General features: G+C 39.4%; 1 protein-coding gene across 11 annotated transcripts in view; it reads left to right on the forward strand.

The window, feature by feature from the left end:
- Window positions 1-9,085: 9,085 nt before the first annotated feature.
- The window catches only part of KCNC2 (potassium voltage-gated channel subfamily C member 2), a 206,104-nt gene continuing 191,717 nt past the window's right edge, over window positions 9,086-23,472 (forward strand). For 10 of the 11 annotated variants that reach the window (XM_028533338.2, XM_036018673.1, XM_036018670.1 and 7 more), the window contains exons 1-2: window positions 9,086-9,225; window positions 10,364-11,066. In XM_028533338.2, the coding sequence (XP_028389139.1) occupies window positions 10,383-11,066 (684 nt within the window). In that variant the 5' untranslated portion in view covers window positions 9,086-9,225; window positions 10,364-10,382. Of the gene's footprint in view, window positions 9,226-9,535; window positions 9,812-10,363; window positions 11,067-23,472 lie in introns of those variants that run through there. The other variant, XM_036018668.1, reaches the window with a different exon arrangement.

The following is a 23,472-nucleotide window of genomic DNA, read 5'->3' on the forward strand; positions in this document are numbered from 1 at the left end:
TACATTTTTTTCTGCAAGTGAAATGTCCAACCTTGTGCAGTCTCTTATCTCTCCGAGGGCAGCATATGTGTACTGGACATGCTATGGTATTATTTAGAAAATTATATTTCCAACTGTCCTTCATGGCCAGAATTCTTTCGTTCTATTTTTGTTGCAAGTATTTTTGGTCCAGTAAAGTAATTTTGTCTTTATATAAAAAGAAGAGATTCAAGACTTTTATTTTGCTAGCCTGGAAATGGGGCTTCCAGGCATTCTTTCCTAATAGGTTGTGCAAGTTACCAGCTGTGGTTGTTTTTTCATTCAGCAATGGTACAAAGATATTTCTGTATTGCTAGTTTTTTTACTGTAATAGACTCTAGTATGATTCCCATGAGTTAGAATCTGTGGAAACATTTTCCTTACTAAGAAAAAATGCATGTGAAATTAATGTGCTCCGAAATCCTGATGGCAATGATGAAACTTGATATTTAATGATGTTCCCTTGTGATTTGGAATGCACATTTTTATAACTGGGACAAGACTACAGTTAAATCTCTAGTTTCCCATATTGCCTAGAGGGAGAGTTCGTGCAAGCTGATCCAGGCATTGCTTTCTAATAATTTCTTTTGCCTCTGTGTGACAACACAACATATTTCATTCTCTCATAACCATTGAAGTCAGAACTTTCTCCCTGTGCCTAACATAAATTCCTAAACTTGCAATTTCATTTTGGTGTTCTATTGTTCAGATGAGAAATAAAGAGAGTTTAAGAGATATTTTTGAAAGAATAAAAATGCATAAGCATTTTGGTTTTATACTGAACATATTTTCTGTTCTGTATATATGGTTGGTGTTGCTCAGGGTTTGGGAATAAAATGTAAGGAAGATGGTGATTGATACAGTTGATGGGAGTTAAGTCGAGAAGTTTTAGGGCTGTAGATTCTGCTCTATGGTCCCCACATTTTTTGGTCTGAATTCAAACTTAGTTCTTCTATTTATGATTCCACCTTCCCTAAACTTAAAGGTGAAGGACAAGGGAAAAATGTATACGATTAAATTGTGTATAACTTTGCTTTTCATAAAACCACAAAGACTAAAGGATGGAAAAAATAAAGCCATAAGTATTTGCAGTATCTCACCATCTGCAAAAGAGGGTTCTCTTTGTCCCTTTGACCTTTCTACTGCACACCTCTATCTCCTTAAGAAAAGTGTCATGCCTTCCAGGATTCTGGGTGACTGATGCAAGAAGTAAGGAACTATGTCAAGACAATCACTATGTAACAATGAATCTGAGCACTGACTTGAGTGATGTAAAGGGCAATCCAGGAAAAAAAAATCCATAAGAATAGCAATTCAGGCAAAAGAACAGTAAATGAAATGGTTCCAAAGTAAGAACTAGTTTAGTACATTAGTGAATAGAAACAGGACTTCGGGGACTAGAGATTAAGGTTAGGTTTGCAACATCATAGAGATCTTTGTTGTTTCCACCATGGTGTATCGGATGTATTGCTTTTGAAGCCCTGAGCTTCAATGTCAAGTGTCCCACTCCCCTGGTAGCCCTTGGGCTGCCATACTGGGGAAATTCCATGGAGACATCCTATTAAAAGATCCCAAGACTATGTAGATGGCAAATTCTCAGACCCAGCTGATACAGTCCATAGCCATTCAGTTCTCCTCTCTGAGGCCACAGATGAAAGAAAGATATGACTCAGATGAGACAGAGTTATAATAAGGAACTTGGATTTATCCTGAGTGCAATAGATAGACATTGACAAACAATGAAAAAGTCAGGGGCACCTGGAATATCTTTATTTTTTGGAAGACCACTTTGCTGGTGGTACACAGAATAGGTTTTTGCATCAATATTAAAGGTAGAGAGCTCTGTTAGAAAGTCACGGATAGCATGCTGGTAAAAGAGGTTGACTCCCTGGACAGTTAAGAATGGAAGAAGTGAATAGACTTGAATGATACTAAGGAGAAGGAATTTTATGTACTTGGATAACAAGTTGATCTTTGATATTAGATAGAAAAAGGATTGAGTTATGAGTGTTTTCCAAGTTTTTAGCTTGAGCATATCTGTGCCCTACCCCTAGATTCAGAAGGTTGCTGAAAAGCCTGAATTGGGGATTGGAGATAATGGATTTGAGTTTAGTCCTAGGTATTCTGTGTGCTATGCCTTGGGATAATTTATTTCTCTTAGTCATGGTCCTCGATTAAGCTTCCTAACTTGGTTCTCCTGCCCAATACTTGTTTGTTTGTTTTTTGGTGGTCATTGCCTAAAAGGGAACAAAATGATTGAAATGATTAGTAGTAAGAGCAGGGAGTATTGTCTTTAGGACTAAGGAGGAATGCATTGTGAGTATTCTCTTGGTTCATATTTCATTAATAAGTTGTGTCACCTATCACAATAATGAAATGCAATCAATGAAAGATGCTCTTAAATCTGTTTAACTAAATGAACAAATTTAATTATGGTGATAAAAAGATTCAGGACACTCAGAGAATACTGGACTTGTCAAGATTATGTATCTAAATATGGAATTAAAATTTATGTATTTTTTTCTCCCGACAGAAATTCAAAAAATGTTTTATATCACTTGGGAACAATTAGCTGTGTGTTTTGGCACATGGCTTAATGTTTTCCGAGAAGTTGTTTTGCAGTGCTAATTTATACTGGGGTTTTAAATTACTTTTTATTTCTGTCCCCAAAATTGCATGATAGTTTAAGCTATCCATAGTTTGATTTTTTTAGAAGATAAATTGAAAAGCAGGTTTCCATGGTCTGGTTAAAAGAGAAGAATTTCAATAATGCTTGCCTTTGTCTAGTTCCCTAGAACTGCTTCTTTGCCCTCATATCATTTTTACTTCCCTCAATTCTGTTTGAAACCTGCATGTAGTAGCTTTTCAGAAGCCTGCCTTTCCAGCTGTCTAGATGTCTTTCTAAATAATGAAGCTAAACTGGTGTCCTTATATCTGCTTTAGTTTAATTACAAGTCTGTTTCAACTTTCTCATTCCTTGTGCTCTTATTTTCATTTCCTGGGTAAACCAGCCAGATTATTTTCAACCTCTTGCAGAACAATATTTGTAACTCATGGTTTCCATTCTTTTTCTTCCATATTAAAGAAATTCAAACATAGCCCTTTAAAAAAATCTGCTTTACTTAACTTATTTCGATTAGTGTTCTTAGCGTACACTCTTTATTAAACAGGAGGATATATAGCTTTGGGATATAATAGGTTTTCCATTCACTAAACAATTGATGTACTTTATGGTATTTATATTTTGTTGTGTCTATTATTTTCTATTTTCTGTTCAAATCATGGTTCTACCATTTGCTCTCTGATGGGGACATAGGCATTGGAATTAAACACCTGTGGGCATGAATGTTACCAGCTGTCCCTTACTAGCTATGCCATATTGGGCAAGCTATTTTAAAATTTTAGAGTCTCAGACTCCTCATCAGTAAAATGCTGGTAAAATCATAGGTTGAGGATCAAGTGAGTTAAATCTAGACCTATTTGGTATTTTATTTTGATCTCAGTACTTTAAAGAGTTTGCACTACTGCAGTCACTAATGATTCCTTTTCTTTAATCACTCTGGCAATCCCTTGCCTAATATGAAGAAAACGAGTGTTTCAATACCTGCTTGTTGCACTGCTTGTAATGAAATAATATATGTAAATATGAAGTCTACTGCTTGTGCTTAGTAAATGTGAGTTCTTTTCCTGTTCCACTCCTCCCTTAATATATTCTGCAGATGCAAACTTCGGCTAATTTCTTGTCATAGTTTTATAAACATTCTCTTCAATATAGTTTCTTATGGATGTTTCATAAAGTGTAGTATGCTTTTAAAAATACAAATTTCAGACTGCAGGAATTGGTGCAGACCAAATCAACTGAATCAGAAACTCAGGGCGGTGACTTTTGCATTTTAGAAAGCTGCACAGGACAGTTGAATGCACTTCAAGACATAGAACTCTACTATAGCTGAGAGGTCAGAAAGACAATGTAAAGAGAGGGAATCTATAAACATATAATGTAGTAGAGTAAGTCATACATGTATGAAATCATTAGCAGTAGAAGGCAGGGAAGTACTAAAATACCGATTATAAAATTTTAATGAAATGTCTTACCTAACATCCATGATCTATTATGGAACAAGAACAATAGAAAGTACACTTTATTGATATCTGTCAATAATTTACACTTAGAGGTAGACCACCATCCTCTAAGAATAACTCCTGCATATTGCTCCCTTTGTAAGTTATAGTGACTTTAAGTAGTATGATAGGTGGCCATTTACTAGGGTCTATCATCTATCTATCTATCATCTGTCTATCTATCTATCTATCTATCTATCTATCATCTATCTATCTACCTATCTATCTATCTGAATGACTGGTACAGAGGGCTATGATATGGAATTTTTCATAACAACAAGGTCATTTTCAACTCTTGCTTTAAATGCTCATCAGTCAACATCTATGCTCATTGAGAATTTTTCTTTTCCTTCAACCTAAAATGCCTTTCTCAGCACTATTTGCACATTAATTTTCTAAATATACAATATGCTCAAATTGACTAAATGTCTGTTGTTTTGCTGGGTATGCAAAGCCTCTGGATCTGGACAATCAGGGAAAATTCTCTTTTGTATTTCTTATGTATTTCTTACAAATCAAATGACCAAGTTGTAAAATTAGTAATAGAAGAATTTTTCACATGTACATTTATCATCATCTTATAATTGTAACAAGTAACTATGTTGGATAGTAAAAAAAGCATATTGTATAAGATAGGTTATTAAAAGATGGTAATTGCATATATTTTTAAATAAAAATAATTTGAGAACAATGCAGACTTATTGCATGGATTCTAGTTTGGATTTCATTCTATCTCTATGGAATCTTCAGTATTTGAGCTAGTTTTGGCTTCTGCACAAGACAGTGTAGAATAACAGAGGATGTCATCAGAGGATGTGGGTTACAATTCTGCTCCTATCAATTATTAACTGTGATTTGAGGGTGATAGTTTTTCTTCATGTTACAATACAAGGTACTGTTAGTACATGCCTAAAATGTGTCATTAATTTTTTAAGTGTTCTATTTGGTTTTATGTGATTTAATAATAATAGTAACTATACTGTCATCATCCTCATTCTGTACGTGAGGAAATTGAGGTTCAAGGAGCTGTGTGATTTTTTAGGGGTCAGAAATCTCATGAAAAATACTTAGAAGATGAACTCCATTTTTTCGGCCTTCAAGGCCCATGGAATTTGTAATTAACCACTATAAAATACTTCCTCTCAAAAATTTATGAAATGAGAAAGTATAAATCACATATTAGTTTTAAGATTCATAATGTATGATATAAATATTAGTTATTGTTAAAAAACAGGTAAGTGGGCTCACATTTTTTACTTTTCAGATGAAGAAAACACAGAGGATGAATCAGCTTGTGTAACAGACAATTCCAGAGCATAATAACCCAAATATAGGTTTTTATGTAGTTAGTGACTCTGTGGCTCAATGCATCTGGACTAGGTTCACCTGGACAGTTCTGGATATGTATGACAGCAGTTCTACTTTTGGGAATTAAGTGGCTCTCATCTAGGGGAAGAGATGAAAAGTTAAAGCTGCCGGCAAGTACTTTATTCTTTTTTAAAAATCCTTATTCTATTGTGTTCTTGACTTGTTTCTTAATGCTACTTCTTTTTGTACTAAAGAGTTATGTGTGTGTGTCAGGGAGAGAGATCTCATCATCAAGCAGACCAGCTGAGGCTTGTTCTCACAGCACCAGAGGAGGGCTCCAAGAAAGAAAGAGAATGCAGAAGCCTGCAGGACCTTTTCAAGTTGAGGCTTTGAACTGTTACATCACTTGGCTTCATTCTATTGGCCAAAGCAAGTCATACAGCCAGTACAGATTCAAGGGCTGAAGAGACCTGATAGGAGAAGATATAAAGTCATATTATAAAGGATCATAACTACAGGGAGGGATGGGACATTGTGGCCATTTTTAAATCTACCTCAGAGGAATTTTGTCTATAAATAGCATTTTGCTTCGTAAAGGTGAGGAATATTTTTTAAATCCTTATAGCTGTTCTTTAAAAGAGTTAATTTGTTCAAATGTTAAACTTACAGATATGTCATTCTGATATTCTCAGTGTGGCTTCATGAGATCAAGCCATATGTCTGGTGGTGAAGTAGTGCTAGGTTTCCACAGCCTTGTGTGATGCTGACTCAAGGATGCAAAGGAAGCGGCATTTCAGCTACTTCACTGCAAGGAGTAACAGTCATGTAGATCCTTGCTGCACACAGACCAACAAAGGAAACCACAGCTGTTTTTTTTCCCCCTTCACCTTTCCATTGCCATTGTTCATCAAAGATTTGGAGTTAGCTGGAGGGATTTTCTGTTCTCTCCTGTCCTATATAATGAAGCCTGGATATTTGTCTTAGGATCTTCCCCTCTTATATTGACTGGAAAAAAATAACAAAGACTGTATCATTTATCAGTTATCCAGTGAAATATCCAGTGAAATATCAATTATCCAGTGAAATACAAGCTCATCTTTTATTTTTCACATTCTTATTTTCAAACTTATCTGGCATGTTCTCTAATTTCATATCTAATCCTTTTATGAATCACAAGAAAAGTCTGACTTCTTCTATAAGATGATCCTCTTATTCTTTGATTATTTCTAGATAGCTTATATAAGCTTAGACACAAATTGATTCATTACATCTCTTTCTTCTCTCCCCTCCCCCACGAGTCCTTGGCATCTCCCTCAGCCCCTTTTTAGATTCCTCTATAGATCCCTCATAATACAAATTTAATCCCAAATTGAAGGTTTTCATTATTGGTTCTGCCATCTGTATGAGTTATCTTTCTAGAGTCTTGTAATTTAATGTGAATACTTCTTCCACTTAAATTAAAAATCAGTAATTTAGGTAAAGCACTTTGCATGTAGTAAGAGCTCAGTAAATGTTATTATTATTATAAATGCTTCTGTTACTACACTTACTATTGCCAGTTTATTTTAAACCAAACCATGCACCTTCTCTCTCCACTGAATTTACATTAAGTTATATAAGGAACCATCTAGACAATACGAAGATGCATGTTAGAATTTGAGTAGAATTTTTCTTTGTAAATTTTATGGCAATTAAAATTAACTATCACTATTATTTTTAGAAATTCCTTTGTAATTTATAATAGGGAAAAACTAGAATCACTCCCTCAGTATTTAAGCTTTACACTTTTTTGCATGTGTTAGTAAAGGAAATTTATATTTTCACAGAGCAGTTTCTTAGGTTATTACTACCCATTGACTGTCATATTGTTAGTAAATTTTATACATGTATACATATGTACACATACATATTTTCTTGCATTACTTTTCTAGAAATCAGTGACATTTTAAAAACCTTTTAATTCTTCACTTTGTTTATTTATTGTCATAACAGGTGTTTTTAGTGAATTGTTTATCTTTAACCATACACCTTGCAGTCCTCTATATTGCTAAAACTTTATTAGTAACTCATAACTTTTGCTCTTTTCAGATCACAGTGTCACTTTGAACAACTTTTTCAAAGAGATTTCCTCCTACATACAACTTGGTGTTTTGCCTACTACGTGCACATCAATTCCATGAAAACATACCTGTGGAATAGGTGCTTGCCCCCTTCACCTCCCTCCCTAGAAATGTACACACAGGCACAGAAACACACACGTTTTTGGGTGGTGAGGTCTGATAAGGGTTGAACTGTTTCCCTGCCTTCCAGCCCCCAACCCTCCAGCACCCTCTCCAAAGAGAGATGTTGAAGTTCTGATCTCCAGCACCTCAGAATGTGACCTTGTTTGGAGATAGGGTTTTTACAGAGGTGATCAATTTAAAATGAAGTCATTAAGGTGGGTTCTAATCATTACATCTAGCGTTTTTATATAACTGAGAAATTTGGACACACAGACATCTGCCTAAAGAGAAAATGATGTGAAGACACACAGGCAGATGACCACCTCCTACAAGCCAAGGAGAGAGGGCTGGAATAGATGCATTTCTCAGAGCCCTCAGAAGGAACCAACCCTGACAACGCCTTAATTTCCAGTTTGTAGCCTCCAGAACTGGGAGATAATGTATTTCTGCTGTAAACAATGCACATTGTGATACTTTATTATGGCAGCCCCAACAAACTAATACAAGGCACGATACAAATTTAAGAAGGTGAGAGATTGGCTAATTAGACACTTGCTTTGGTACTTGGACATCTGTAGCTTGTCTTTCTCGTTTCTGATAAAGAAACCTGAATTTTTACTTGCTTGAGCATTATGGTCCTGGAATAAACTTTTAAAACTTGTTTTGTTTTACATAACCATGATGTGGTGTCTGGAGACCTACATTTGATTGAAAAGAGCAAGCCAGAGCCATGTATAAGACACGAGAAAAAAGACTCACTGGTCACCTGTAAGTAGACGTGTCTCCCATCAGCTGCCATTAAAAAAACAAACAAACAAACAAACAAACAAAATAATTGGTCTTAGATTCTCTCTCACTTGTTGGGAGGGGCGGTGGGGCAGCGGGAAGAGAAAGGATGTGGAGAGCCGGGTGTAAATAAGGCCGGCAGAGAGGGTGGGGGTAGAGCTTCACCAAAGAAAAATAGCTGAACCTGGTTGGTACAGCTGAGCTCACCCAGACCCACCCACACACCCACCCACCCTTCCCCGAGCTCCGTGCTCCAGCGGCGGTGGTTGGCGGCGAGTGGTGCGGCAGGGGCAGTTCCAGTAGCGGTTGCTTCAGGGGAGAAACAGAATCTGCAGGTCGCCATCGGAGCAGGGTGGCTTCACCTTCAAAGGGTTGAGCTGTCCAGCCCTCCACGGCCAGCTCCGCTGCAGCCGCGGCCAGCCTGTTTGCCCGCTCGCGCCCGGGGCGCGGAGCGCCGGCCGGACCCGCCCCGAGCTCCATGGTTCGCCCAGCCCCGCGCGATGGTGACTCGCGGCGCCGAGGCTGGCGCTGGGCGAGCCCGCCTCTCGCGGAATGAGGGCGGGGAGCGTGGCCGGCGGCCCGCGGGGGCTGTCTCCGCGACCCCAGCGCCCAGACGAGCGGCCCAACCCCCGGAACCCGCAAAACACCAACAAGTAGTTTCCCGTTGGAGAAGGGCGGCTCGGCTGGGTGTTGGGACCAAGTCCGGCTGCCGGGAGAAGCTCGTCCACGCGGACACCAAAGCAGAACCACTTTTATCTCGGTCTCGAAGGTATCTGGGGGCGGGAGGGAAAGGGGGTGATGTGCTGGGAAGGGCACGCTGACCCTGCAGGCAGGCATCCCCCTTGCATTCCGCATTAGGAGTGTGGAAGAGAAGCCCCGGGGGAAGGTGGCCGGGAGACTGGAAACGGGGACACTGTCAGCCCGGACTCGCAGCCCGGGGGGTGTGCCTCCCGCAGCCTTTCCCGCGGCCTCGCCCCTCCTAGAAAGCAGCCCCCACCCCCATCCCCGAGGCATTTTTGTGTGTGTGTGTGTGTGTGTTAGGAAGAGGAGACCGGACGGGATGCATTAATCACTACTATTCTCAAAAATGGATGCTAGTTAGTCTTTTCCTTTCCCAAGTAGTAAAAATATAAGCAGCAACAGCAATAAGGTGAACAGAAAATTGGATCAGGAAATTGGTCCGAGGTCTCCTTGGTGAAAGGCAACATCAGGGAGATTTTTTTTTTTTCTTTGACTTCTGCGTTGAGTCTTTTTGCCTGGTCAGTGAGGGAGAGTAGAGGTGAACCTAGAACAGGTCGCTCAGAGGGCACGCCCTGAGCACCAGGGAGCAGGAAGCCACCCAGAGTCGGCCGAGGGTAAGCGTGCCAGGGGGCTCTAGGCCGAGTCCGGGGGGCTGGGGGGGGGGGCCTCTCAGCTTCCACTGCCAACTTGGCTCAGCAGAGAGAACTCCCTGCCTGAGGGAATTACCTCCAGGCTAGGGGACGGAGAGAGCGACTAAGAGAGTGGCGAGTGGCAGAGAGGGACCTGGGGTGGGGGGTGCGGCGGCGGAGGGGAGGGGGGGAGAAAAGTGCAAGAGGGGGAGAGAGAGAGGAGAGAGCGAGCCCGGGGCTGGGAGGGTGAAGGGTGAAAAGATGAAGGAGCAGAGGGAGAAAGGTGAGGTGCGAAGCGGGGAAAAGGGTGTCCTGGAAGGTCAAGGAAGACTTGGACCGCCACCCCTTTGGTGCTCTGGGCACCTGGGAAACTTGGTGCTCTGAGCACCCCTTGGTGCTCTGGGCCCAGGGAGGGTCGTTTGCCCTTTGCCAGCCTGGCAACCCCGAATCTTGGGGCTCTTGGTCTGGGAGTGGGGGTGGGGGTTCGGCTCTGACGGCCGAGATGTTTAACTTGGGGCCGTGTCCACCTCCCCCCAGTCATGTCTGAGCCACAGAGATGGGCAAGATCGAGAACAACGAGAGGGTGATCCTCAACGTCGGGGGCACCCGGCACGAGACCTACCGCAGCACCCTGAAGACCCTGCCCGGGACGCGCCTGGCCCTGCTCGCCGCCTCGGAGCCCCAGGGCGACTGCCTGACGGCGGCGGGCGACCAGCTGCAGCCGGCGCCCCCGCTGCCCTCTCCGTCGCCGCGGCTGCCCGCTCTGTCCCCGGGGCCCGGGGGCTGCTTCGAGGGCGGAGCGGGCAACTGCAGCCCCCACCGGGGCGGCGGGGACCACCCCGGGGGCGGCCGCGAGTTCTTCTTCGACCGGCACCCGGGCGTCTTCGCCTACGTGCTCAACTACTACCGCACCGGCAAGCTGCACTGCCCCGCCGACGTGTGCGGGCCGCTCTTCGAGGAGGAGCTGGCCTTCTGGGGCATCGACGAGACGGACGTGGAGCCCTGCTGCTGGATGACCTACAGGCAGCACCGCGACGCCGAGGAGGCCCTCGACACCTTCGAGACCCCCGACCTCATCGGCGGCGACCCTGGCGACGACGAGGACCTGGCGGCCAAGAGGCTGGGCATCGAGGACGCCGCGGGCCCCGGGGGCCCCGACGGCAAGTCTGGCCGCTGGAGGAGGCTGCAGCCCCGCATGTGGGCGCTCTTTGAGGACCCCTACTCGTCCCGAGCCGCCAGGGTAAGTAAGGCCAGACTCCCCCCGCCTTCCTTGCTGCTCCAACTTTTTCCAACTCCTTCCCCAGCTTGCTGTTCATTTGCCCCAAGGGCCTCTGGGATGGGGAGTGGGGGGAGGGGAGCAGGGATCAGGGGTCCTAGACCAGGAGATTGGAAGCCGGTCGGGTGAAAGGTAAACTCAGGGGCCCGGACCCCCACCTGCCCAGGTCCCCTTCAGCTCCCTCCTCTCCTCGACTCTAACTCAGATTTACTTCAGCAGATGGGACCTGAAGGGCCTATGGTGACTTCTCTGTGCAAGTCTGTCTGGAACTTTTTCTTGAGACCAGCATCAGACTTCATCTGGAGGGCGTTTTGTTGGTTTGCTTGTTTTTCTTGATGGTTTTGTTACAACTTTTCTTTTAGCACGATGTCTCTTCAGGCCTTCTGGTCACCCCACTCTGACATTTTCAGTGAGGCTGACACTCCTTCACATCTGACTCACCCAGGGCAGTGGCTCAATTAGGGGTCTCATCTGAGGACAGACGAAGGGGAAATGGAATCCATGTACCCGTGGCTGGCGTGGGAGAGGGTGTGCCAGGAGGTTCTTTTTGTGAAGACAGTCTCCTGCCTGCTGTTTGGGCTGGTCTCTTTCCAAGGGAGAGGAGTGCTGGGATTGCTCTTCCCAGTGAGCTGAGGGGAGAGCCCACCTGCACACTGACTTTTGGATGCTGGTGTCTTTCCTCTTGGTCTGTAACAGTGTTTTTCCCAGGCTGAACGTGAATTAGTCACTTTGGTGATCCAAGTTTCATAAAATTTTCTAAATCTGGGTAATTTAAATTGTAGCAAACTTTATTTTACTCTTTAGATTGTGATCCCACCCTCAATTTTTCTTTGCAGTTTCCAGCTTGAGTGACAACTTAAATTTGGTTCTTGACATTCCCAATTAATTCTTCAAAATCCCATAAAGGGACTATAAAAGTTACCAATAGTGATTTCTTCAGTTTAAAGGAAACAAAAGAAATATAAATAACCAAAAATTATATGGTACGTGAATGGTTTTTAATTATATGTGAGGACAGAATACTGTATTTTGTTAAGTCTCTACAACTGTATGTGTCTCATTTGCGTCTGACACCCAGAAAAGATGCCCCCTGGGCAGAATGGGAGTTCTCCCAGCTTCACGTTGGCTCCATTCTCATTGCTGTCTTTGCGTGTCAGAAGTCTTTGCCTCTGAGATACCGTGCAGCCGTCCCTCTACCAACTTGTCAGAAAATGTGCTTCTGACACCACTTTAGAAGTCTGAAGATATGTTTTGTTTTCAGTATGAAATTGAATATAAAACAGATAACTTAAAACACTGCCACTCCATTGAATCTGGAATCTAAATGCATACATAAAGTCTAGGAGTTCCACATTACCATATTTGAATATAGAATTCATAACTTCAACCCTGAAAGGTTCTTTTCAGACAAAAGTTGACATTCAGAAAAACACAAACAAACAAGTACGTATTTATTTAAATGAAACCTCAGACTCGTGATCATCACATCTGAGTTCCTGCCCCCCTGCCGCTGCCCCAGTTGAGTGCCACAATACTCTTTCTCCTTGGTGGAGATAACTGGTAAAAAGATAACTGAATTTGTTTGCAGGTTCACCATGTGATATATGTATTTTTCTAGATCATGTGCTGTAAAAAGAATATTTTGTTATCTTTCCCTCATGATCATAGCATACATTTTATTGTATGACATTGCATAGCAAAAACTTTAATAGGAGTGTGTTCATCTATTATTATTGCTATGAAAATTGATTCAATTGATTATTGGTCTAAGGGTAGACCATTAGGTTGAAGATAGTCTTCTATAAATCTTTCTAAGATTTCGTTAATTAATAGTACTAAGAATTTGAGTTGCATCCATTTTAGGTGAGGGAAGAACACAGGTAGATTAAAGATTAACTTAAGGTCACAGATCCATTAGAAGCAGAATCAGTCTGTGAATCATAGACATGGACAATTTCTTTGACATCACCTTGTGAAGACCCTTTATTTTGTAGATGAGGAAAATGAAGATTGCAGATACTAAGTGATTGCCAAGGTCATATGGCAAGTTAATGGTAGAGCCAAAATTATCTGGAGGTCTTATGACATCCTCTGCAGGCTTTTCCACCACAACAGCTGATTCTAACTGACTGATTTGTGAAATCCCTGCAGATCCTGTTGCTCTGGAGAGCTAATGCAGCATAAGATATTCACTAGCATGCTAACTTCGAAAGGTCACCTGTGACTTTTTTTTATATATGTGTTCCCGGACTTTGGCTGGTGGAAATTTTACCCTGCAGCACCCAACATTGGAGTAAAAATATGGGATTGAAATTAATTTCTTTAAACCAGCCCTGTTTGAACTTCCATTTTTATTCACCAGTTGATAAGTAATGTTTTGCTTTCCTTCAGACTGGCTAACATTTGTAGGACTTATCTTCAGGGAAATCCCTTTTCAAATTGCTAGGGTTGCCTAAAAAAGAATAATCAGAAGTAAACCTCCATTCCATTTAAATGTGAGTTAGTATTTTTATATGAACGCTTTTAGTTCAGATGATGATCTGACTTAATGTGATCTGACTAGGTTGATAAATAGAATTACATTGGACATGGACATAGTTCTAGGAGACATATATCAATTATCAGGTGGCTTGCTTTGGCTCTGGTCTTAACTGCCACAAGTATCATTCTTAAGAGAAGTTAAATATTTAACTTCTATGATTTTCCTCATTTTTTATATTAATGCATTTTTATTGGTATACTTGAGATGAACAATTTGTCTGAACACCTTTTTAAATTTTTCATCTTTTCTAATATTGAAGAGATTGGCTCAGTTTTATAATAGATGTGTTTTATTTCTAACTTTTGTGATCTGAACTGTCAGACTGAAACAATAGTCATAGGAACCGGATAATTAACTGCAATTTACAGCATTGTGTTTTTGTCTTTATTTTTTTGTTGGCATTTCCCCTCTAGTCCCTTTAATTTATGATGTAAACACATATTTGAGAAGTCTAAATTGTCCAAGTGAACTTGGTAAATAAGTTTATATTTTATATTTTTGAATTCTTATCCTTAAGAATAGTATTCAAAAATAGAAATTTATAAAAACTCACAAATAAGTTGTCATGGAAACCTGTTGTGGAGAATGAGATCAAGGGGAAAAAAGAGATAATTCTGTTGATGCCATTGAGAGATATTTACAAATAGTAAAAAGCAAAGATCCATAGTTGTACCTGTGCAAATGTTCTGCATTGTATGTTTTCAATGTAATATCTAAGTTTTAGAAGGAAACGAAGCTTGTATGTGCTTTCTTCCGAAGACATTCTGTCACAGGTAAGCAGATAGGAACCAGGAAGAGATTCCTTGATAGAACTTTTAGATTTTTTAGATGTTTTAAGAAGATAATATAGTGACAAAATACTAGAATTAAAATTATTACATAGTTTCTTCCCAATATTAAAGAACTGAGAGCAGTTATAAATATCTCCTTCTTCCACTTCCTTTCACTTACTTTTTGGGGGGTGGGTGCAGGGAGATGGAAGGTGATTGAGTTAGGTTCTTTTTCAGATTGTGGCTCTTCCTTGGCAGGATGATCTTTGATTACCTGATAGACCATTTTTTACTTTCAAAGAACATTTTAGAAAAGAAAAACAAACGAAGAACTGCCATGGAATCAGATTGAAGGCATTGCATTTTTGTGTGGGTCCAGCCTATTTTATGCCTCTTCTCCAGACCTTTCTTTAGTACACTGCTGTGTGCAGGTCATCCCAGAGTACACACGGGTTATGATAGTGAATCCATCATTTTTTAATCATGAAAATATTTATTTTATTTCCAGAATTTCAGTCCTTAAAACTACTATAATTTAAATTTCAATATCTGGAGTTGGTTTCAGAAGTCACATACTTAATTCACTTTTGTTATTTCCCTCTTCTTCAAACTGAAGTAAATAAATAAATAAATAAATAAATAACAAAACCAGAAAGGGAAGGACCTAAATAACTATTTGCTGGCGTTCAGTGTAACATTTAATTAAAAATATGACAGCCCTGCCTACTATGGCTCAGTGGATTGAGTGTCGGCCTGTAAAATCTAGGGGTGGCTGGTTCAGTTCCTGGTGCAGGCACACTCCTGGGTTGCTGGCCAGGTCCCCAGTAGGGGGCATGCAAGAGGCAACCTCACATTGATATTTCTCTCCCTCTCTTTATCCCTCCCTTCCGCTCTCTAGAAATAAATAAATAAATTCTTAATAAAATAAAATAAAAAAATAAAAAATGATAAGGACAACTGGAGTCAAAAATTAAGATTAAAGAGGAAAAATATTTTAATTCTTGTTTTGTAAGCATTGGCTCAGTTAAAAGAATTAATGGCCAAATATATCTTGTTCACAAAATATTATTGTCAATTATTACAAATTTTAGAGCATTTATTAATTCAATGAGTATTGATTATGCAGTCACTCTAGACCAGAAACTATGCAAGATACTGTGAATGCATGGAAAAGATATAGTCTTTCACCCTCAATAAACTCATCACTGTATTTATAATAAAATATTTCCTAAAAACATGATCTATTAAATTTTAAAAATGCAACAAACAAAATTCTAGAGATATTAAAACATATTCCTTAAAAACAGCTTGCATGGAAATACTGCCTGACACATGCAGGAAAATATTCTAGTTAGAAATGATGGTGTTCAAGTATTGTTAGTCTACATTTTATTATGAAAATGTTAGGCTGTTTTAGTCTTGATTATTCTGCTTTCAAAGTGAGTTATTGGCTTTCTCTTTGTCATATTATTGGAGAAGATGATGAAGGCTGTACTTATACCGAACAACTGGATTTTTTGGGATATAGTCAAGTCTCTTAATCCCTTTTATATTAATTAAAAAAATCATGGCCAACCATATAACAATGCAAATCCAACCTTCGGAACCCTGAAAAGAATCTGCTGTAACAGTAACAGTTTGCATTTGCCATATAAACATCTAAGTATCTTTTGACATTTTCCAGGCCACTATTTTGAGGTTGACATGCTTATATTTTCAGAATCTGCTTATATTCTGAGGATTGGATAGGACCAGAAAGTACCTAATTCAATACATCATTAAAAGAACTAAGTAACTTCAATAGTCAAAAATAGTACTGTATTTTCAGTACTATATTTGAATCACAAACTAGATCATCTGAGCACTAGGCTGGGCATTAGGTGTGCCAAAGGTGAATGTAGTTGGACAGATTAGGCATGATTTTTTCTGTAATATTTTTCTAAGAGCTCATTTGTGTACTTCAGCTGACAAAGCTAAATAAGAGTCAAGGAAATTTTTCTTCTCTGTCAAGAAGCACATTTTCAAAGCAACTAAAAACAAGGAAATGTGTGGGTTTGTATGCAGGCCAATCTTTCCCATTTGAAATGTCTATCATTACCATTTATTTTTTACTACTACAAATAAAATAAATGTAGTTTTCAGGTCTCATATTTTTTGAACTTCTAAGTCATAAGTCCTTTTTATTATGGCAACCTTTAAAAATATGCCTAAGTGAAATAGTAAAAGGCACTAAAAGATTGATAAAAGATAAACACAGATCCCCAGAGGGAAATAGATAGTGGCAACATAATCCAAACAATATATTATGTAAATTTAATTCAGTTCTTGAAGTATGAAGGGATTTTTTTTAGAAGATTAGTCAAGATTTTTGTTTCTTATGACAGAACAGCACTGCTCTTTGCTTCTCTTATGGGTTGAAAGGTAGTAATTAATTTTAATACTGTGTAGTCAATATTTTTACAGAAAGTGACTAAACTGTGGGTACTTGGAGGAGAAGAGATCAGGAACAGGGAACATGTGGAAACAGCACTGGAAAAATGCCTGGATTGGGATGTATGACACCTAGGCATTACCCCTGATTTCACCGCTGGCTGTGTAACCTTGGAGAATTCATTTCATCTTTCTGAGTCTTGATTTTCTTTGCCTTATTCTGAACAAAAAGAAAAAGAAAAAGAAAAAAATGAGAATGACCCATAGGACTAGATAGTAGCCAAAACTTCTTTCCAGGCCTAACATTTTGAGGTTTGGAGGAAAAGCAAGGATACTAATTACTGAAGACCCCTGGGGTTGGTGGTGCAGGGACAGCATCCCTGCACCGATGTTGACTGTGCCATAAGGAACATCACACTGATCAGGTAAGCCAGCATCAGTTTTGTTTGTTTTTTTGCATTTATAACTTTCTGCCCTTTTTCCCCCTACAGCTGTTGGGTAACTGCTGCTCTAGTTACCATAGAAACAGGGTGGCCCTGAGTTTCCCGTTTCCATTGAAAGCAGCATTCTCTCAATTGCACATTTGATCTCAGGAAATCTTTTGCTGTGGCTCCGTCATGAAATCCATAAAGATGATTGGCTCTGTCATTCCCTAAATCTAAGAGTCCACACAGGTGTAAATCTATCCACCCACAAGGATAACTGATTAGATAATCTCAGTTTTATTTCCACTTGAAAAGTGTCTTGTCAAAGACACCATCCTTTTCCCCTTTCTGTATTTTATACAGAAGGGAAAATCTTATTCACTTGAGGATTTACAGATATGCCTGACACATTTAAGTGTTTACAAAATAGTGTCAAATTATTCAGTTCTATCTGTTTCACAGCCTGTTTTATCAGAATAAGCTTGGAGAATATAACGCTGTCTAACACAGTTCATAAGCTTACATTATAATATACTCATTAATTAATAACATTTCAAGATATTTATATATGTATTTTGTAGTGCTCCAAATTTCTCTTGAGAAAATAGTTTTTCTAAGTCAGGATACACATATTTACATAAAAAAGACATAGTCACTATCATAACAGATACATACTCAGAGAATATGTTTATAAAGTTTTTATAGGGATGGAAGAGATATCGAGGAATATGGTTTAAAGTTTTGAGTGAGAACATTAGTGTGTGTGTGTGTACATGCATGTGTATTACATATATTGAAAATATATACTTTTTGAATGAAATCAGTGGCTGATACACATGCCAGACTTCTGGTGTTTACAAGAACTAAGAGTTGGAAGGAAACTAACCATCATCTGGCACAGTTGCCTCGATTCATGCTAAGGCAGCTGCCTTGTTCATAACTATGGTTCATTAGTGACAGGCACAGGACTAGCATTTAGACCTGATTTTGGATGCTCTTCCCATTCAGTCTCGAGTGCCTAGGCTGGACTGTGTTTGACATGAGATGCACAAATTGTAGCCCTTGGGAAGCAGCAAGCATGTTAACAATGGTTAGGGTAAGGTCTGCACTCTTCCATTTCCTATCGTTCAACAAAAGCCAGCAATCGTCGCTGCTGCAGGCATTCACTTTATTTCCAGGTTTCTCTCCACTGCCTTCTCTACCAGTTCTACATCTCACTGCTCTACTTCTAAAGCCTCAAAACTATGAACTTACCTCTTATTTTTTCCTTTAGCTCGCAATCTCCATGTGAAGATGTATAGAAGTCTTAGCTCCCAAACAGCCATCCATGTATAATAGGCTTCAGGAGATATTTAGATAATTAAGAAATAATTTCTATATTCCCCTTTATCTCTGTGTATGTTTTATAACATGGTTTTTGACTCTTGTTTGATTTACTGTCTTTGAAATATTTTAATGCAACCCTGGTGCAAAACCTACTGGTGATGGTTAACGTGTTTTGTAGGGCATTTTCTCCTCATACAGAATTAACCGGATAGGGTGGGTGTATGCAGAGGAGTGAAAGATGTTTGGAACTGCTGTTAAGGTCTGCAAAAGAGATTGGATGTTGTTGTGAGGCCAGTAAATACAGGGCAGAATAGCTCGTCCTTGAACCTGTTTTGTTTAATGGATGGTTAGTCTGTGTTTACTGCACCGGAATGCAATGTAAAGCAACACTATAATTTTAGGAATTTTTTTGAGAGAATTCATTTTATAGGAATCAACAGAAGAACTTTGGCCCAAGTGTTACTGGTGATATCGGGGAAAAAAATACTCCATAATTTGCTACAGTCACTTGACTGATGTTTTCTTCTGAAAGTTGGTAATGGTAAGGACATCTGTATGATCCTCCATGTTCCATGTATTAAGAAAATCCCATGCAGACAACCCAGTAGGGTCGTCTTCATTTTCTGTTTGAAGACCTTCTGGGTTTGCTGTCAGATCTTAGAGCTTTGCCATTTTTTATATATCTGACAACATTGTTGACATGCTTAAACACTGGAGCAAAGGCCAAGACAGTCATTCCTGGCAGGTGTTCTCTGACTTAGTATCATTCATGAATGGTGTTTTTCTCTTGAATGTCTCTTTGGAGACAGTGCCAGAGGTGAAATTATGCCACCTATTGGCTGCCGACTCTCCCTTACTTACTACATTTTACACATAATTTTTAAATTGGTCACTAAATGATAAACTGCAAAAGATTTTAAAAATAAAATTAGGTGATATTTGAATAATATTGTCAATATATCCAGCTGATATTGTTGATTCTAAATTTTATACACGATTATGAATTTTTAAAGCAAAAACTATTTGTACCAATATAAAGGTATTTGTTGAGTAGTTTGTTAGATTGGGTTTAATGAAAGGGCCAGATGTTGTTCAGAGCTTATGTGAAATTTGTGTCTGTGTCTGCAAATTACACAACAGAAATTCAGATATGAGGTTGCTTATTTTGGTATATTTATGTTTATTGAGTTAGGATATAATGCTATTTGTCAGAAGTGAGTATTGTATCATAATTCAATTGGAAACAATAGCAAAATAATCATAGCCAAAATAAACATCCTTATTATTTTGACATATTAATTTTGATAAAGTGAATAAAATTGATAATTAGGAAAATAGAACAGTATAGTTATTACACTTTGATCTATTATTTAAATCATCCTGCTTCTCTCTTGGGGTGGGCAATGAGAAGGCAATTATGAATATTAAAATATCCTTAATGAAACCTGTTTTTCATTTAAATTAAGTAGGAAATGGACAAAATAGATCCTTAGCTGGCACTGTTCTGTGGAAATGCAGGTAACCTTTTTTTTAAGATATTGAGAATTTATTATGTATTAGTCCCAAGTGAACCTCTCTCAATCATACAAAATGATTAGAGGGTGCATCAAGTTGAACAATAATCATATTTATGTCATGATGAATAAACATTTGTGAGCTTATGCTTAATTCCTAGGTTCTAAATGCTGTTGATGATGTTTTGTTACTTAGAGTACAATGTTAGATATACACAATTCAAGCAAATTAATGAAATATTTGCTTGTTTTTTTTTTAATTTAGTGATTGTTTTCAACATCATTTCATTTTTCTACTTATGTATCAGTCATTGATTTAGTTCACCTCTGACTTCTATGTGAGGTGGCTTTTTGGTAACATTTGTTTTCTAGAAGTGAGTGTAGTTGTCAGAGTACTTTGTGCTCCAGTGCCAGGTTTATTGACCACCTTTTGTGTTTCCTCCACCATGGTTTGCATCGACTGGTTGATGTGTGTTGTCACTGGGCATTTGTATATTTCTTTCTTGGCTAAACAAACTGGAAAGTAATCAAGCATCAGAAATAAAGGCTTTTAAATGCTTTTGAATCTTTCAACTGATAAATATTGAGCTTCCATTATTGGCTAGGACTGCATTAGTATTGAAAAGGCAAGAAGCATTAAAATTTGGCATTTACCATTAAGACACTTGTATTCTGTTGGAAAGGAAGAAATGTACATCCATAGTGATAATAGAATGCATTAAACACTAAAATAGAGATAGTGGTATAGTGTGGACACAAAAACTAAGGAGGAACCCACCTTTCTATACAGAGGAGATGACATTTTAGTTAGCTGCCAAAAGATACTTGTTTTCCAGCATTAAGGGGAAGGCCAGTCGAGCAGTGTGCAGACATGGAGGACTAACAGAGAATACTGTGCCATGGAATATGGGGCAATAGAAGGACCAGAAGGCAGGAGAACAGACCTGAGTACAGAGAGTTGAAACTGGAATGAAGGCACCTCTGGGTTTATAAATGAGATTTCCTGATGAGATGGAAGATGCTAAGTCCAGGGCAGAACTGAAAACTATTATTTCAGTTCATTCAAAAATACAGTTTCTGAAACTTAGGTGTTCCTAGAAATAGGCACGATGACTACAAATTTCAATTCCCAGTTTTCACTCCGGAGATTGTAATTCAGTAGGATTTCATTAAGATTCCGGTGAGGTGAACATCTTTGGGGTTGTAGTTGGCTACTGGCCCAGTACATGCTGCTATTATGATGTGATTGCTCCAAAAGCAAATAAAAGTTAACAACGAATTAGGAGGATACTCATGCTTAGACTAGTGCTTACCAAGATGCATTTTTTTTAGGTCTGCAGTCCTTCAGGATAGGAGCAGGTATTGACCCTTAAAAGAGATCCATGGATAGATGAACTTGGAAACCAGTTTAAAGCAAAGTCAACTGGGTTTTTATTTTTAAAATTTATTTATTATTATATGTTTAAATACAAGTATTTTTAGGGTCAATGAATTGAAAGACTGACAGACTCTCTGATGGTTAGTTTGAGGTGGAAGTGGAGTAATGCTGAGGGCAGGACTCAGTTGGCTGAGTTTTAATTCTGATTCCACCACTTGCTTGCTGTGTAGCTTTCACCAAGTTGCTTCTCTAAACCTCCTTTTCATCTGGACTGGGAAGGTTTTTTTTTAAAGAGTTTATTTATTTATTTTTAGAGAGAGGTGAAGGGAGGGAGAAAGAAAGGCAGAGAAACATCAATGTGTGATTGCCTCTTGTGTGCTCTCTACTGGGGGGACCTGGCCTGCAAACCAGTCAGATACCTGAGACTGGGAATCAAATCAGGGACCCTGGGGTTCATAGCCTGGCACTTAACCACTGAGCTACACCAGCCAGGGCGAACTAGGAAGGTATTACTAGTATCTGATTCAATAGTATCTGACATTTTATGAAGGTGGACTAAGCACATTCACGTGAAGAATCCAGCATAGTGCCTGGTTCTATAATGTCACTTGTATCATCGTTGCCATCATCATCATCATCATCATCATCCCTTAAGGCAAGCATTAGTTGTTTTGGAAGATGATGTAGTTGCAATAGCCACTTAGAGAATCATTCTGGCATTTAGAATGTTCATGAAAAAAATAAGTTGTCTGTCCCTGAAATTTTTCATGTGAAAACTGAGTAACTGTCAGGAAATTCGTTAACAGTAATTCTGTCCCTCATAAATAAATAGTGATTAATTAGAACAGTATCTAATATGTACATTTTACATACCAGGCATTTTGCAAATGGCAAGGTCAAGGCATATCTCTTGCCTTTAAGAAGTTGGTAGTCTCCTGGAAGAGAAAAGTAAAAGGGAAAAAATAGTGCAATGTCATCAGAGGTCCAGAAGAGGTAAACACAGGGTGCTTTGGAGGTTAACATATTCTTCCCAAGGTTGGGGGAAACTTCCTGGGGAGAATATGTCACTGCTGGTACCAGGAAATGAAAAGGAAATAGTCAAACTCTTGAGGCAGATGGAAAAGCCTGAACAAAGTTCTAAAAGGGGAAGGAGGCGTGGCCTGTGCAAGGCACTGCAGGTAATTCAGTGCAGCTGCAGCGCTGTGTAAGGGGTGGGGAGAGGTGGCAGGGGACAGAGCAAAGATCAGGTGGAAATATCTTCCTCTTCCCCTGGTGGTAACGGGAAGATTTTGAAGGATTTTAAGCACAACAATGGCATGCAGATTTATAACTGGGAATGTCATTCTGAATCTATTTTACCTAAAGAGGGGATTGAGCTGAGGTGGAGGCCTGCAGTTTAGCAGCTGTTGACCTTAAAAATAAAAGTCAGTCATTTCACCAGCAAAAATGGGTTCATTTGGGAACAACAAAGAACTGCAGTTCACGATAAGCACGCTACTGCAAAAGTCATGGGTAAGGTCAACAAACAAAGGAGAGGAAGGTCATTTTATGGAGTAAAAGGGGGAGATTGGGAGAGAAAAACAAGAATTCAGGGAGGTCACGGTTTCTCATTGGCTGAGTTGCTGGGGTATTTGATTTCTTACAGAAGATGCAATGTACATCTTTTCCTGTTGGAGCCTATAGTTGATGATTGTTTCCTGTTGAGGACTGATTTTTCTGTTGTGGTCTGTGATTGACAGTTCCTCCTGTCATTGACATGGAGTGTGGGAGCTTTCCCCTCTATCTCCCTACTCCATTTTAGTGAGGTTTCCTTTTCACTAATTTTCACACAGGTTAGAGATTCTGGTGGCCTGGGTTAAGACAGTGGCCAGAGAGATGAAGTACAATGGACATGGTTGTGTGTTAACATGGAATTGTTGATTGATTAGGTGCAGTGAATGAAACAGAGAGACATCAAGACTGTTTACCTAGTTTCTGTTTGCACC

Source organism: Phyllostomus discolor, chromosome 2 (assembly GCF_004126475.2).
Source record: "Phyllostomus discolor isolate MPI-MPIP mPhyDis1 chromosome 2, mPhyDis1.pri.v3, whole genome shotgun sequence".
Classification (NCBI taxonomy): domain Eukaryota; kingdom Metazoa; phylum Chordata; class Mammalia; order Chiroptera; family Phyllostomidae; genus Phyllostomus; species Phyllostomus discolor.